Raw genomic sequence first — 17,083 nt, 5'->3', positions numbered from 1 at the left:
CAACCGAAGCACAGAGAGGCCGAGTGCCTTCCCAGTGGTCACACAGCTAGTAAGGAGGAAAGCAGGCCTTGGAATCCAAGTTGGTCTGAACCCTAAACCCATGATATTAACTCCTCTGCTGCCTTCTAGGCGCAGATTACCTGAGTACCTTCAGGGTCCCTTTCCAGAATCGTGCTGGGAGAGCAGGCATAAACATCTGCCGTGCCTGCCCAGATCCTGGCTCGACAGTGGTCAGCAAAGCCTCTGCCCGTAGCAGAAGTCTGTGGTGTGGATCCTGGTCTCCCCTCCGCTTCCTGGATTTCCAGTCCTTCCCGAGCATGCTACACGTGCCACGAATGCGGGTGTTCCAGCACCACGTGCCCTCAGCCCAGCCCCCACGCTGGTGACCCTCCCTAGTCCAGAGGCTACCTGATCAAGTGGGAAGAGTTCTAGGTTCAAATCCTGACCCTGCGGCTTCCTGGCTGTGCACCCCTGGGCAAAACACTTAGCCTCTCTGGGCCTCCATTGTCTCATCTGTAAGGAGGGTACAAGGCGTGTATCTTGCAGGCTGTTCTCGGGTTTAAATGAGATCAGGTATTTGTGGCGCTTGGCACAGAACCCAGTACATAGTAGGACCTCGGTACAAATGGGTGTCCCTTCAGCTCTTCTTGCAGGGGACAGGAACAGCTCATCTCAGACCCCCTAGCCCGCCGAGAGGGTGCTCATCTACCAAAGATGACACTACTGTGTCCATGTGACCTCTTGCCTCTCTCTCTTCTTCTCTCCCCACTCCAGGCTGTGACCGTTGGACAAAGGGACAGCACTCAGCTGCCTCAGCCCCCGAGCCACCTCTCCTTCCCCGCTCTGCCCTCTGCCAGCTCAGGAGGCCAGAGGCTCACCATCAGAGGGTACCGACCCCGGCCGGCCTGGGAGCAGTGCATGACCGAGGTCGGCAGCTTCCCCACTCCCCAGACCCATGCCCTTTTGCCCGGGCAGGGTCGGGGACCCCTGAGCTAGGACTTACCAGGACCAGCCAGGGAGACGTGGAATTGATCCGTGAGGCCCCAGGGGCCACGTGGAGAAGAGAACTGGAGGCTGAATGCAGAGCGCCCCTGGGCCACGGAGACGAGGGCACGAGGCCTACGCGGGCAGGCTCGCAGGACCGGTCTGTGTGTACATGTGCGTCCCCGTGCACGATGCCGTTCGCTCTAGGTCCCCTGGGACAAGCGAGAGCCAGGCCGCCCCGGCTCTGGAGCGCCCCTCTGCTGACTTGGTCCCTGGGTGGTGGGTTCCAGCTGTGCTGTCTGGAAAGATGGGGTGGGGTGGGGAGCTAAGCACCAGCTTCGTGGAGGCCTTGGGGCCCAGACCTGGGCAGGGGGGCTAAACTGCTCCTGTGTAAACATCTGTTCCCCCAGGCCTGTCATGGGTTTCGGCCTCTTTGCATATAGCTCCGAAGTACACAGAACAGTCTTGTATGTCTTTTGAGCTCTGGGTCTCTCTGGGGTGTGGTTCCCATTTCTGCCGCCTTCGCCTGTTCTGGGAGAGCACCGTCCCTTTTGGCCTCCTTGCCCCCATGCTTCCCCCTGCCATTTGAAAAGCACAGTGGCTTCCTGGCCGAGATGACTTCTGGGGACTCCTTGCAGCTTGCCTTCGCCCACGACACCCCCCTGAAGCCTGGGCCCTGAGAACTGGGGGTCTGGGGAGGAAGTTCTAGGACATTCCTTCTCCCTCCTCCTGTTCTGGCATCTACACCAGCTAAGTTTGTCCACCACGGCGATGGACGTGGGTCCCTAATATATGTATGTTGGATTTCATGGCATATGCATGGCATCCTGTTTGCAAAGGATCCCCCCTTTTCACCCTTAATAAGTCCTGTTGGGGAGGCGGGGAAGGAGGCGGACGTTCATTCTCAGCTCCAGCCTGGTGTGGAGCCCTGAGTGGTTTCCCCATGAGAGGTCTGCCTGCGCTCTCTCAGGGCCCATGCCTTCTATCCCTCTCTGTTGCTCCCTCCTGGGCTGGTGGCTTTTCCCAGCCACTCGGGACCACGTGTTCTATAGGAAGGATCCAGGAAGCAGGTCGGGTGTGCAGAGTCCTGCTGGGGGCCTCGGTCCTATGTTCTTATGTTCCATCCCTTACGAGGGTATGTCTCCTGTTCCCAAAGACCCTCTGACCTGGCACCAAAAGGACATCTGTCCCCCAGCAGGGCAGTGGCAGGGCAGCTGGCCAGCAGGCAGGATACCCAGGGTCAGCCCATAGCCTCTCCACACTCCCCGGGCACTTCCCAGGCTTGGTTTTCTTCTGGTCACTACCTTATCCCGATGGCCCCCTCTCAGAGAGGGGACCAAAGACTTCAAAAACCTTGCCTGAGTATAGATTCAACATCCCACCTGATGTAAGGGGTATGTGCGGGTCTTCCCCACCTTGGGTGATTTCCAGACTGGTTCATGCTTGAGGGGCCAAGCCTGCTTCCAAACTGGGAAAAATGATGAGCTAGCCATGCTTCCCGAGACCCTGGCCAAGGGGAAAACCATGAGCCTCCCAGGGGGCCTTCCTGAATGGACTCCCACCTGCAAAAGACCGGAGACTAAAGGCCCCCGTGTGGGCTGTTCCTAAGTGGATGGTCCTCTTCTTGGGGCTTCTGTATGTAACTCTGTGGCTCTTGGCTCAACATTTGTGTATCTTAGGGTCGTTTTATACACACTGGCACAAATCCCAGCAAGCCACTCGGCAGACCAACCCCAGACATGGGTGTGAACCTGCCTGGGCTCTGCCCAGCGGCCCCTCCAAGGCCTGAAGTCCAACCCTGGCTTCTGTTTAATCCAACCAGGACTTTGGGGTCTGTGCACCCCAGTCTTTGTCATGGACCTGAGCGCAGGAAAGGAAATGAGGAAGGGAGGAAGCGGGCAGGACGCATCTACCCCGAAGCCAAAATGCTCACCAGGACAGCAACTGGCTCCTTCTTTCTGCTCTCATTTCCAGAATTCATTAACATGGTCACCCAGAGCCTTTGGCAAGACCCTGCAGGGTCTCCAAAGACTGCTCTTTCCGTCTGTTCGTGACCACCAGCTTAAGATTGAGGACAATGTGTGAGGAATCCAGGCAGAGACCCCAGCCTTCCCGGTTCCCTAGGACCTTCTCTGCTTAGCGAAACAGGGTTCCCTGGGCCTGTCCTGGGCCCCAAGTCACCTGATCTTGATTTCTCCCTCTTCTCCCACAGTCTTACCTTGCCCCCACCTTCCTCAGTCTCCACAGCAGCCAGGCTGCCCCAGGTTTCCAGCCCCTTCCTGCCGCCCCCCACCCCTCCTCCTGGCGACCACCTTGAATTGTTTAGAGGGCAGTTTTAATTTGCAGACATTTCAATTCAGTGGGAACCAAACCTCTGCTTTCCCTGCTGACCTCAATCTTATTCATGAGTCAAGTATTGGGAGGAGGTCATATTCATTAATCTTTTGCGAGGAAAGAAAAAGGGAGGTGTGTGTATTTTTACATCGTAATTGCTTGACTCGTTCTGTAGAATCCACACAACCAAGAGTTGTGTGTGTGCACCTGTGCTGGTCACAGCTGTGTGCAGGTGTCCCATGCCCAGCCGTGAGCTGTTTATCTCTGTGCCCTGCTTTGAGCAAACCGTGGTACCCACCAGCTTCCCAAGTACATCGGTCCACAGAGTGAAGATTCACAGGGAAGCCTTGACTTTGCCTTCTTTGAAGGGCTTCTGGATTTGCACACTAAATTCCATCCAACTCCCCGGGCCATGTGTATTTCCTAAAATGGGGACTCCTTTCTGGGGGAACCCCCTTGGCCATATGTGGGGATATCCCCATGTCACCTTCCACAGCATGAACTTGAAGACTCGAAGTCTTTACTTAATTCTGTTTTGCCCTGGTTTTCCTTTTGCTGGTCAAAGAGAAAAAAAATCCCATCTTGCCACAAACCATCCCCCTCTTTCTGGATTCTTGATCCATAGAAACCTTGGACTGATCTCTGATGACTAGACTCTTGTATCTAGGATACCTGGTTCTGCCTCTTTCCCACCCCACCCCCTCAAAACCAGACTTTATCACCTCCCATGATTATTGTCCCCCCCACCGCCAGTGGCTGATCATCTCAGGAACGTGAACAAGGTGGCATATGCTCAGCCCAGGCCCAATCCCTGTCTTGAGAAATCTAGAACCAGGGTTGGCAAATTATGGCCCCGGGCCAACCCACCAAATAGTTTTCACCTTCTCTAATTGGGGAAAAACCAGAAGAAGATTTCATGATGCATCAAAACCCCATAGAATGCAAATGTCAATGACAGTCAACAAAATTGTATTGGCACGGGGCCACAGCCATTCATTTACATATGAACCATGGTTTCTTCTGTGCTACAGCGCCACAGTTGACTACTGGTAACGGACACAGTGTGGCCCATAAAGCTGAAAATATTTATAACCTTGACCTTTACAGAAGACTTTTGCCAACCTCTGCCCTAGGGGACTGTCTTCCCGAAGAAGCAGCCAACTTGCATATGGCGCCCAAGAGAAGAACGGGAACCCGGCTGGGAGTTACAGGGGCAGAGAACCTGTTCCAGTGAGGGAAGAACTTTCTAACAGCTTGCCCCAAGATGTAGTGGGCCGCCTGGGGAGGTAGAAAGCTCCCTGTCCCTGGAGAGGGATGCGCAGACATTGAGGCCACTTGGTATACACGATAAAGAGGGAATTCAGGCTTTGGAGGATAGAGGGACAGGTTCTAAGACTGTATTGGGCCCAGCCTGCCATAACAAAATATCTTAGATGGGTGACTTCGGCAACAGAAAGTTCTCTCTCGCAGTTCTGGGGGCTGGAAGTCCAAGACCAAGGTATCAGCAGGAATGGTTTCTCCTAAGACCACCCTCCTTGGCTTTCAGCCTCTAGCTGTGTGCTCATGTGGCCTTTTCTCTGAGCACGCACATCCCCAGTGTGTCTCTCTTCTAGGACACCGGTCTGATTGGGTGGGAGCCCATCCTTACGACTTTTTCATCTTAATCACCTCTTTCAAGGCCGTACCTCCAAGCACAACCACCTTGGTGGTTAGGGCTTCGACATATGAATTCAGGAACATACGGTGAGGTGTGTGCTACGGTGGGGGGAGCGGTTCAGTCCCTAACAAAGACCCTTGATATTGCTAAGACCGTGATGGTAGGGACCTTCTGGGCAATGCTCCTATTCCTGGCTCTCATTCCCATGCTGTTCTCAACCTGGAGTCCCCAGATTTGCCCTCCCTGTCCTCACCCCCGCCAGCCTTCACCCAGCTGCCCCCCAAGGACTGGTCTCGTTCCAAATATTCCACCACCCAGGCCCCTCCTGACTGGGGCCGCCATAACAAAGCCCACACACCAGGCAGCTTAAAATGACTGTCATGGATTCTCTCACGGCTCTGGAGGCTGGAACCCTAAAATCGAGGTGTCAGCAGGACCGCGCTCTGATCCCCCCGCCCTGCAAGGGTGTCCCTTCCTGCCCTCCTCTTGTTAACTTCCGGTGGTTTGCTGGTCGACTTTAGCATTCCTTGGCCCGCAGCTGGATCCCTCCATCGTCTGACTCCACCATCACATGGCCTTGCTGCGCATCTGTCTCGCGTGGCTGTGTCGTAGAAGGACACCATCCCGCTCAAGTTTGACCTCACCTTAACTCATGATACCCTCAACCACCCTGTTTCCAAGGAAGCTCACATTCTGAGGTAACCAGGGCCTAGGACCTCAGCATATCTTTTTTTTTCTTTTTTTGGTGGCAGGGACACGATTCAACCCTAACACCCTCTAAGGAGCTTTCTCCCATGCCTTGACTGGTCACCTTGGTCCCTCCATAGCAGACCCCCTAGGACAAAGGTCCCAGAATCCCTGGGCCATGAGGGTCAGGACACCGAGGTGGCTCTTCTCAAACCCGACACCTTCCTCCCTGGGTCCTGTAGTCCCGGACTTCGTCTCCACAGCTGAGGCCGGGTAGCGTGTCTGTTGTGGGGTGGTCACTTGACCACCGAATGCACTCGTTTCAGCCCAGTCTGAAGGGGTTGCCGGCACGACAACCCCTTTAGTGGATGCTCTTGCCCAGTGGCAAAGGAACAGACTGTGGCGAGCTGTGCACCTGCTGCGGCCTTTTTTGGCCATGCCTGTGAAGGGAGGATGTTTCGAGCAGGCTCAGGCGGATGTGCCCCCTGGGCCCCAGTCGCCCCTAACCCCCCCACTGCGGCCTGCACCTACGCGCACCCACGAGGGAGTAGTCCTGACCTCGGAGGGGAAGGAGAGGCAAATGCAGTCTGGGCTTCAGAACACGGGGACCCGGGGGCTTGAAGATTCTCGTTCTTCCTGACTCTCCCCGCGTCGTGCCAGCTGGACCATGAGCCTCTCCAGTCACTGCTCCTGACGATCAACCCGAATGATTGGCTTCTGTCTTGAGGTCCTACCAGCCACGCCATTCTCTAATGAGGCAGAGCGTCAGTGGGAGGCCTTCACCCTGAGCGCCTCGACTCGCCTATGTGCTAGCACCTGGCCTACTGCCTGGCACATAGTAGACGCTACGGGATGCAGAGAGGGAGAGTTGCTGGGTGAGAGCGAGGCACGGGCACAAGGAGCTAGATGCCCTTCCTTGCAGGGACGGCAGAGCGGATCCACAGACAGGGCCCGGCGCCGATGGGATTCCCACAGCCAGGCCCGTGCTGTGGATCCCACATCATCCCAAGTGGATCTGCCAGGTTCAATGCACTTGACTCCTAGAGACCCATTGATCGGGTGTCCCAGGGCATCTGGGCCCTGAGAGGCAAGAGTGGTGATCCGTCTCTTGGAGCCTCAGTTCACTGAGTACTTACTATGTCCCAGGCCACCTGAATCCCCAAGACGGGACAGTCCTGGGAGCGAGGTACCATTACCCACATTCTGCAGGTGAAGAAACTGTGGGAAATAGATGGAAGCCAGCCTATGAAGTGGTAGAGCCAACATGTTAAACAGGAGTCTTTGGACTCATGCGCGCCCAGCCTAACCCCATCACCATTGTGAGTGGCTTATGCCCAGCTGCCCATCGGGATATTACTGTACCAGCCTCTGACGTCATGTGCAGCTTGTAACCGGGAGAGAGGGAGGGAAAACAGGAAGCGATTGAAGGAAGGTACGGGAGAGGGTGGGGACCCTCGGGGGAGTTTGCACAGAATCTCTCACTTGTGCTCCCAGAATGACAGGCTGCCAGCGGCTGGGTCCCTGGGTCCCTGGGTTCCTGGGTTCCTGGGTCCCTCCAGCTTCCCTGCTGCGAGCAGCCTGTGCCATCAGCCCGGCCCTCTGCCTCTCTTATACTGGACAGTTTTGTGATCCCCTGTCCCAAGAAACTCACCAGTGAGTGCCCCTCCCTCTCAGGGGTGGGAAAAGGTTCTCTTCCTGCTCATTGGGATCACACAGTCCCTTTCCTTAATACCAAGAATACGAAGGATTCATCTCTGTGGGGCTGAGATGGCTGCTGTCCCACTGAGGACTGAGCTGGAGGAAATGGGTTCTACCTGAAGTTTGCCTCATCTAGGTTATGGCCTAGCTTACCAAACATGTTCCATAGACCTTTGATTTCACAGCAAACTAGATGGAAATAATGCTGCATTATCAGAAGGGTCCCGGGACAAATTTGCATTGGAAATGCTTGCGTAAAACAAGATCAAATTTATTTCTTGGTTGCAGGACTTACCAGAGCATTTAACCACACTACTGTATGCTTGAAATCTTTAAAAGGCTGATAGCAGGCTGCTCTTCCCAAGCTCTCCCAGACTGGTTTCTGAATCCAACAGGACTAACCTCTGTGAATTTGCCTTGATTACTTGCATGGTACTTTGAGGGCGAAGGCCAGTGTGCTGGCCCACAGAAAAGAGCACCAGGATTTACCAAGCACCTGTCTAAGAGTTGGCCTCCCCAGGGGCTGGTACTGTGAATGATGAACTGGAAGGTGAATGAGATGTATCTGGGCAGAGAGACGAGGCTGGGGATGGCCACTGGCCACCAGATGTTCCTGTATTTCCCTTCAATGCTGGTGGGAAACGCTGAGTCCCAGAAAACTTTGCCCCTGTCACCTCACATGCTCTGCCCAGGCCTGCTGAGGGCAGACCTCCATTCCATGCATGTGGACGGCGGTTTCATGCACAAGGATGCACGGAGTAGAAAACTCTAGCTGATTGTGTCTTTCACTGGAGGGGGCCGAATTTGCTGTGTGCTGGGGACTGTCCCAACATACCGTGGCTCGGAAACCAATGTGGAAATATTAGAGGATGTCCTGCCTTCAGCAAGGGGAGGAGGAGTGTCAGCTGGGTCTTCAGCAGAATTTTTATCTTCAACTAGGTTATTGGGATGAATGTCTAGAATGATCTAGAAGGGTGATCTAGCCCAAGGAGGGCAAACATGTGCCATTCCTGCCACTGCTGCTCCCTCCTATACCCTTGGCAGACATTACTAATCAATCACGGCATGCCTTTCTGCTGAGCACAGATACAGCCTTAGAGCATCAGAGTAACCATCCCTGATCTCCTGCCACCTCTCCTTTTAGAGACAGAGCTCAGGCCCCGGGAAGAAGGTAAAGCCTCCCAGCCTTGGTCCTTTCTTAGACGCAGAGGTGGGTTTAGTACCGAGGCCTTGGAAGCTTCCAGAAGGGCAATCATTTGAAGTTTTGGCTGTAGCTGGTGACAGTCTGTAAGGCCCTTGCGGACGTTCATTTTTGGTCAGGAAATTTAGGAAATGCAGAAAGAAAGATTCTGTCATTAAGACCCTGTAGTATGATCCTATTGGGTGACCTGCCTGCTTGCGGAGAAATCATTTATCTTCCAGGGAACTGCTTCTCCTCAAGGCCTGAATGTTACCACCTACCACATAACAGCTGGGCTGGAAGGCCCGGGGACCTTAAGGAAATATGGGGTGTGTGTGTGTGTGTGTGTGTGTGTGTGTGTGTGTGTGTGTGCATGGTGCTAGGCAGGGGAGCAGGAAGTGCTGTGCTTGGAGCGGTTTGTCAAAGTTTCTGTGGTTCCATACAGACATCTCTGAAGTTAAGAGATGTTGCATATAGAGGGGAGGAAGAGGAACCGACTCCAATTGCTTTTGGTTTCTTCCCTGCAAGGAAGGCTCAAAATCAAATTGTCACCCCAGTGAAATTCCCTGAGGTCCTAGTGGACCACCAGCTCTACTCCTGAGCTCCTGAAACGGCTGCGATGGCTCGGTGGCTTGAGAGTGCTTTCCGCCCGCTCCCTCTTCATTCCCTTCCTCCTCTTATCCTCCACCACCACCACCCCCTGCTTGATAGCATCTCCCCCCGGACCGTGAGCCGAGGAGAAAGTTACACAATAGTAGAGACGAGAAAATAGCTGCCATGTATTTAGCTTAAATTAGCTCAGAAGAAAGCCTCCCTCCCTCCATTGAGCGGGCAGCAATTGTTTATGCCAACGTGCTATTTGCATCGTGCCTTCTTAGATTTGAAAGTCTAATGATCAAAAACAAATCTTAGTTTTTCTTTTCTCGACACTTAAAAAAAAAAAAAACAAAAAGCAACCCACCAGCTTGGCGAGTTCTTCTCGTTTAAAAATACCCTGACTTCCAGAGCTGGAGTGAGGATTTTGGAAAGCCTGGTGCTAGAATGGCAGGAAGAAACACAGGCAGGCAATAGACAGAGAGGCCTTTTTGGAGTGGTGAGTGATGATCTGGTGAAGGTCAGAGAGGGGTCTTCGCATCTTCACACACATGCCGACGTCCGGGCCAGTTGGGAGTGCCACAGGCCTGTTTCTTCAGCAGTGGGTTCATTGGGTTATTTATTGAGCATCACTACATCTTGGGCCCTGGGCATTCAGTCGTGAGTGAAACAAAGTCATTCTTTTTTTTTTTTTTTATGTTTTTTATTTATTTTTGAGAGAGAGACAGAGTGTGAGCAGGGGAGGGGCAGAGAGAGGGAGACACAGAATCGGAAGCAGGCTCCAGGCTCCGAGCTGTCAGCACAGGGCCCGACGCGGGCCTCGAACCCACGGAGCATGAGATCATGACCTGAGCTGAAGTCAGACACTTAAGTGACTGAGCCACCCGGGCACCCCAAGAGCCACCGTTCTAGACAGAAGAAGCCGCAAGCACGAAGACCACTGGGGCAGGGGGCGGGGGGGACGGAGGCCAGGGCTGGCGAGCGGGGTGGACAGCAGATGAGTGGCACCGGGGACGTGGGGGCCGGAGAGTTGGAACATCCAGGCTGGGGAGGGTCTCCGAAGTCTTCTGAGGGCAGTGGCAAAGCACCGGGGGGGTTTCCGGAACACCGTGTCGCCATCTGATCTTCGCTGGTCTGAGCCGCGGCTGTGCGTCTCCTTGGCCAAATCACTAGGGTCCAGATCAGGCGGCTGCCATCTGCAGCCTCACGGGAGAGAGAAAAGGAACCCTGACAGAGGGAGACGGGAAAACCGGAGGAGGAAGCTCCTTGAGTGACCAAGGCACAGGAGACAAGGCAGGAAAGTGGGTGGTATGGTCGAGAGGCGGCGGCTGGACCCGTCCCCCGTGGCTGACGTGGGCGTGGGCAGGCGGTGGGCGTGGACGAGCCCGGTAGGGCCTGGGGCTCCACCCTAGAAGCGGATCTCACAGACGCCAGCAGACCCGGGACCGGGCAGTGGGGCTGTGGGGCAGCTGGGCGTCACAAAGGACCAGGGCTGGGAAAGCTGCTCTGGGAGCTGGGGATACTCAGCCAAGCACCTTCCAAGAAGGATGCTGAGTCGACTGGGGTCCCGTTCCCAGTCTTGGACAATTAATGCAATGCATTGGTCATCCAAGATTGTAGCCATTTTCCTTTGTTTATTTTTCTATCTGTGTTGCTAAGAATAATAATAATAATAATAATAATAATAATAATTATCAAATGGGTACATATGAACTCGTGTAAGTTCAAGTAACTGCTACGTAGCTACAGTGTAGACACCAGGCTACCCTCATGTACTGGTCCAGCCCCAGCGAGGCTCCCACCCTGGCCCACTGGCCTCCCAACCAGCCTCCTACGGAGCGCTGGCCAGCACCCTGCAAACCCTGGGCAGCCAGCTGGGCCGCGCCTGGCTGGACCGGGCACTAAGGGAGGGGCGGGGCCACCGTGGGCTACCTTGGGCCAGGCCTGAGCACAGCTGTGAGACGCCCAGAGTCTTTTCTGGCTCCTTCCTCCCCCTTCCTAAGCAGCCCTCCCCTGGGTGGGGGGAGGGGGGCCTCTGTGTTCCCTGACCCAGAGAGTGCTTTTCCTCTCCCAGCCCACACGTACCTCCCGACCTTGCTGTCAGGAATAAACCCTCGGAAGGCCCCAGGCCTTGGCACACAGAGGCCGGAAGCCCAAATGGCAGGATGGCGGTCAGGCATTCGGTCACTGAGAGCCTCCGACCCCCCACTGCCAAGCTGTGGTCCAACTGGGAGCTTTTGTTCCCCATGGGCTCCCCCTGTCAGTCCCACATTCCAGAAGGCACTGCCGCCGTGTCCCTCTAGCACCACTGGAGCTCCAACTTTTTGGCCTATTGGTGGATTGTAAATGCCACCATTTGAGCTTCTGAAGGGTTCTAGAACAGTCTTCCCCATATATGCAAGGCTTGTGTCCCCAGCCACACTCATTACACCCTCCACTGACCCCTAGCATCCAGCAACCCTTTTCCCATCAGTCCCTAAGACTGCATGTCATGTACTTGTTCAGTAAATATTTAGTCAGTGCCTCCTGTGTTCCTGGAAAAATGGGGAAGAACAGTGGTAAGAGTGGTAGCTGCCTTCAGGGAACCTGAGTCCAGAGGAGCAGGTAGACAAGTCCTGAGAGATGTCCCGAGGCCCCAGAGGAGCACCCAACCCCAACAAGGGCCCTCAAGGAAGTCTTCTCAAAAGGAGACGACTTCTGAACCTTGCCTTGAGGGTGGGTGTGGGAGGCAGGGAACAGTGTGCCAGATAGAAGGAACAGCCCGTGTGCAGAGGGAAGATGGTGAATTTGTTGAAAGCCTGACCCTGAGCACTTGTTCTGTTCTCACCTGCTTTCCCCCAAGCATGGCATCGGGTCCTGGGAGACCCCATCCCTGAACAGAAGGCGCCCTGGCTCAGACATAGAGACCTCGACTTCTCCCATGTCCTGGTCCCAGCAATTGGCCTTAGCATCCCGGAGAAGACAATGTCCTGGGAGGGTTTTGTACTCGCTAGAGTCAGGCCATACTTAGGCTGCCTCACATTCTCTCTGCGTCTCTCTCTGGCCCCGTGGGCCTCCCTCTGTGTTCCTATCTGCCCACACACGTTGTCTCTGTTTCTTATCGCTCCTTTATTGGGCTCTTCAGACCCTAGGCCTCTCTGCTGTGGATGGGTTGGTGATCAGCCCTTCCTCTAAAGCATTTCCTTCCCTGTCTTTGCTTCCTCTTCATAGTCCTTCTACCTCTTCTTGTGACCTGTGTCTCTGATCTCTCTGAGCCCCGCACATCTGTCTTGCCACACCAGAAAGCTGTCTCACCATGGCCTCTTTTCTGGAGGGTTTATATCACTCTGTGCATAGGCCACTGGTGTGTTGAGGTCAAGGACATGCATGAACGTGGAAATTTACTGATGGAAAGACCCTACCCTAAGGTTTTCCAACTGAACATTACAGGTATGATGGGCAAAATACTGGTTTGTTACAGAGTGGCTGAAGACGACCTGGGGATCATAGTGGCCACAGGCCAGATCAGAAAGTATGGGAGAGAATGTATCAACCCTCTTGGTGGGATGTTGTGTCTTACTGTCCTTATAAATGTATGTCAGGGCTTGAAGGATAGGAAACATAGCTTCTTTGCTGACCATAGGACCTCCCACGGCATGTGTGTGTGGTTGCTGTAAATTTTCAGGGCTTGCTTATCTGCTTCAACTTGACTCAACATGCATTTCTTAAGCAACTCCCTGTTGTGGATAATGACCTCACCGTCAATTTTTCAATGCCAGCACTTCCCCCCAAATATTCCTTGGAGTTTTCTAAGCTCCATGCAGCCTGCTAGTACTTAGAGTATCCCTAACCCTCAAGGCTGTTGGAGGGAGTAAATGAAATAATGGATGTCAATCGCATTGCACAGTACCTGGCACACAGTAGGTGCTCAGTAAATGTGATTTCTCTTCTCAGTATCCCAACTGAAATGTCCCCAGGAGCTGCACCTCTAGGGAAATGTTCCTGATAAAAAAACAACTGAGGAATGGAATGGCGAGGTGGTGGGTGTCATCCATTTTCTTAAGCACTGGTGCACTGGTGGACATGGGGAGGGGTGGCCAAGTCTCATACAACACCTTCCAGCTGCTGTGGGGTCAGCAAGACCAGTCCCCTCCAAGGCCCCAAGATGGAGGCCAAGGGCATTCACTGGGGGCCAGATGAGTCTGGTCACACGCAGTGAGCACCCTTGCCCATGACAGGGCCAAGGCTGAGGACGTCCCAAACTTGGGCCATCAAGTCCCACCCTGAGCTCCTCGTTTCTCTCTCCCTGTGCTTTGACCTTGCACCAGGGTCCTCTCCGTGAACTTTACCGCATGATTCGTTTGGTTGATTACTATCAAAGTTATTGACCTTAGGAAAATTCTCAGTTGTAAAAAGGCTTTCTCTCTATGTAAACTATGCTGTTACCTTTTCTACACAAAAAGTATATATACCTATAAATATTATACATATATATTATATATATTATATATATATGTGTGTGTGTATATATATATATATATATATATATATATATATATGAAGATGAATTCTTGTACAGACCAACACGGACCAATGGCCCATATTGTTTTCTCCATGTTTGTGCGGACTGTTGTTGAATGGGTTAATGTAAGAAGTTGGTTTCATGTTTTCCTTTTGGGGCCACTTCTTTTCTTCCCTTTCTATCTTTGTCTGTCTCAGTCTCTGTCTCTCTCTTACTCATTGCCAACATCTCGTTGCTGGGAAAGAACAGTCAATTCAGATGCCATCCAGGAAAGGGAGGCCAGATGGATGGAGGGTCCACTGTGTATATTTGTACAGAATCATTTATAAAGTTTTCTACACTTCTCAAAAAAGTATTTCTAATTTGGGCTGTTGGACAAGTTGTGAGCCTCTGCACCGGCAAGCCTATTGTTTCTTGTGTTTAGTGCAATGTTTAGTGAGAATCCAATTGTCTGAATTATTTATGCCAATAAAGAATTTGAGAATCTGCATCACACTGCCGCTAAAACAGATATGAATTCTGTTGTTGTTTGTTGTACAGAAGGAATCTTGAGACGTGACACAGTATATTAGTCAGCTATTGCCACAGTGATGGTATGTAACAAATTTCCCCAAAACTCCATGGCTTACAACAACTAGCATTTATTCTCATGCTCCTGGGTCTGTAGGTCTTGGAAGGCTTAACTAAGTCTCCTCTGTAGGCTTCTGGTCAACTTCAAGTGTGCTTCACCTGTCTCCCAGTTTCAGGACCCAGGCTGAAGGAGAAGTTTCCTGGGGCATGTTCATCCTACAGCAGAACACCAGCGCAGAAAAGCACAAGCAAGTCCTAATACCCAGCTTCTCAACAGGGTGGGGCGGCGAACTTCACCCAGAGGAGGAGGGGAGGGGGGAGGGAAGTGAATGTTTGCTGGGCCGTAATGCAAATTATCGTAGCCTGGCCCAGTATTGTTCCAGCCAGACAGACAGAGATGAGTTTTCTCCCCCAGGGTGAATATGGTGGGATTAATAAACAGATCCACACGTACACGCGCACACATGTACACGTATGCGTAGGCACATACAACTAGGGCTCTGCGTATTGAGCTCTGTGCCCAAGCCAGAAAGTACTTAGCTATGTCTCACCGATCCCTACAACGTCCCAATTCCATTTGCGAGATGAGGAAGCTGGGTGCCAGGGGCTGAACTAATTGGCCCAGCCCAAGGTGAGAACCCAAAGCTTATGCTGTGTCGCACACACGCACAGCACAGCAGCCTCTCGGTACCTTGGACTGCTAAAGCACACTTGACAAAGCGCTTTTGCGAAACAAGATCTCTTCTGAGTGGGGCAGGGAATATTCAACTCCTGCAGCAGCAGAAGGAATTGAGAGCCGGGGATACAAGCTGTGGGACAACTCTGGTTTGAATTCCCAGCTGCCTCCCTGGGGGCCCCTGCTGCCAAGAGAGGGACAGCAGAGCTGGCCTCATCCAACCTAGAAAGTTCTTCCAGGAACACGCTCCAGGAGTGAGAGCACGTCGACGGACCCGGAGTCAAGTTCTAGCTACCACGTGCAAGCTGTGAGGCTACAGGCAGGCCGCTTAACTTCTCTGAACCTCCACTTCCCCAGCTGTAGAAGAAGTACGATGATCGTCCCTCTAGCACCTGCCTCCCAGCGTTGTGAGGCTTATGTGAGTTAACACAAGTATTTGGAGCAGAGCCGACCCCTAGTAAGTACTTCCAGGTTTTAGTACTTGTTACTAGTCTGGCTATGCTGTGGGGGACCAGCCGTAGTGACTGCAGAGCAAACCCTACCCCGAGTCTCTGCCCTCCAGAATGCCCAATCTCTGCTGAGCATTGTCCCGGGTTCCAGCCGACCCCCACCCCCCCCGGCCACGCCCCAAGATCTTTCTCAGAGAACCGCAACTGGGATCTGACGCGCGAACCTTGTCGGCACACCTTCAAAGCGTGACTTCTTCCCACTCACCACCCTCGAAGAGGGTGGTGGGTCTGGGGTGCCCCATTTTTACAGATGGGGAAACTGAGGCTCCACAAAGTGAAAACCTCACGCAGCCTCTGAACTTCAGTCCTGGGCTGTACTGCTCAGACAGGCTGTGTGGCCTGGCTGCCCAGGGATGCCGATTCTCGGAGCCCAGGTTTATTTGTGAAATTGGATGATAATTCTGCTCTCACTTCAGAGATTGAACTGAAAGCAGGTAAAACATTGAACACCGTTCCCGGCATAAACAACCAATAGACCTTAGTTATTTCAAGCCCAGTTCTGACATTTAGCCTGGGACAGTGTTGACGTGGGGAGGAGGTGTGGGACAAGACCAGAACCTTCCATCCCCACCGCTCCTATTTCAAGCAGAAGAGAAGGAGCCAGAGTCTTCCGGGGACCTGGAACTAATTGATTGTCCCGGTTCTGGCTTGTGGTCCTCTGTGGCCGCAGGGCCACCATTAATCAGGCACAGCAGGTGTTGAACTGAGTGAAGGAGGCCTTTCAAGTCAACGGAACTGAACAGCCCATTAACCTCCGTGCACAAGCTGCGGGGCAAGTACCTGGGAGCCAGAAACAAGGCACAGAGGAGGGCCACCCGGCTGCCCAGGTGGCAAGGACAAGGGCTCTCACGCCCTTCTGGCCCCTGGGTTCCTCCTCACCTTCACCCACATGAAGACCCTCCAGAGCGCCCCCTCTTCTCCCATCTGCCATCAGCTTGTTCCCAGACAACGACGCTAAGCAAGTTACATTTGTCACCTGATATCATGGTCACCGTCGTCCTATGAAGCAAACACTTCCCTGCCCCCCTCCTACAGATGGAGCAGCTGAGGCTCAGCGCGGTTCAGCGACTTGCCCTCAATTGTACAGTGGTGAGTGTGGAGCCAGGTTCCGAACCTAGACAGTTTGAGTCTGGGGCCCGTGTTCTGAACTGCAGTGGTGGATGGCCTCCAGCAAAGACAGATTGCAATGCGTTCAAGCAATTGCAACGAGTCACTGGTTCTCAGCCCGGGCCAATGTGGCCCCCTGGGGACATCTGGCAGTGGCCCGCTGGAGGATGCTAGTGGTATGTAATGGCTAGAGGCCAGAGATGGTGGCCAGCATCCTGCAGGGCACACGACAGAAACCCCGCCCACGACATAGAATTATCGGCAATGTCAAGGTTAGGAAACCCTGCTCTCAATGTTGTCACGAATAGGGCAGCGAAGGGTGTGCTGGCTGGGTCTAAGGCAGAGCATTTGAGAAAACTTTCCTAGGGGCGCCTGGGTGGCTCGGTCAGTGAAGCGTCCGACTTCGGCTCAGGTCCTGATCTCAGGGTTCAAGCCTCGCGTAGGGCTCTGTGCTGACACTTCAGAGCCTGAAGCCTGCTTCGGATTCTGTGTCTCTCTCCCTCTCTCTCTCTGCCCCTCCCCGACTCGTGCTCTCTCTGTCCTTCAAAAATAAATAAATGTTTAAAAAATTAAAAAAAAAAAAACT

General features: G+C 53.4%; 1 protein-coding gene across 3 annotated transcripts in view; it reads left to right on the top strand.

The window, feature by feature from the left end:
- Window positions 1-9,492, top strand: part of KSR2 (kinase suppressor of ras 2) — a 436,140-nt gene extending 426,648 nt beyond the window's left edge. For all 3 annotated transcript variants that reach the window (XM_053205478.1, XM_053205476.1, XM_027043814.2), the window contains one exon: window positions 775-9,492. In XM_053205478.1, coding sequence (XP_053061453.1) covers window positions 775-781 — 7 coding nt within the window. In that variant the 3' untranslated portion in view covers window positions 782-9,492. The remainder of the gene's footprint in view (window positions 1-774) is intronic.
- The last annotated feature ends 7,591 nt before the right edge of the window (window positions 9,493-17,083 follow it).

This window comes from Acinonyx jubatus, chromosome D3 (genome assembly GCF_027475565.1).
Source record: "Acinonyx jubatus isolate Ajub_Pintada_27869175 chromosome D3, VMU_Ajub_asm_v1.0, whole genome shotgun sequence".
Taxonomy (NCBI): Eukaryota; Metazoa; Chordata; class Mammalia; order Carnivora; family Felidae; genus Acinonyx; species Acinonyx jubatus.
The sequence above is the reverse complement of the archived record's forward strand: the minus strand, read 5'-3'. Positions and strand labels throughout refer to the sequence as shown.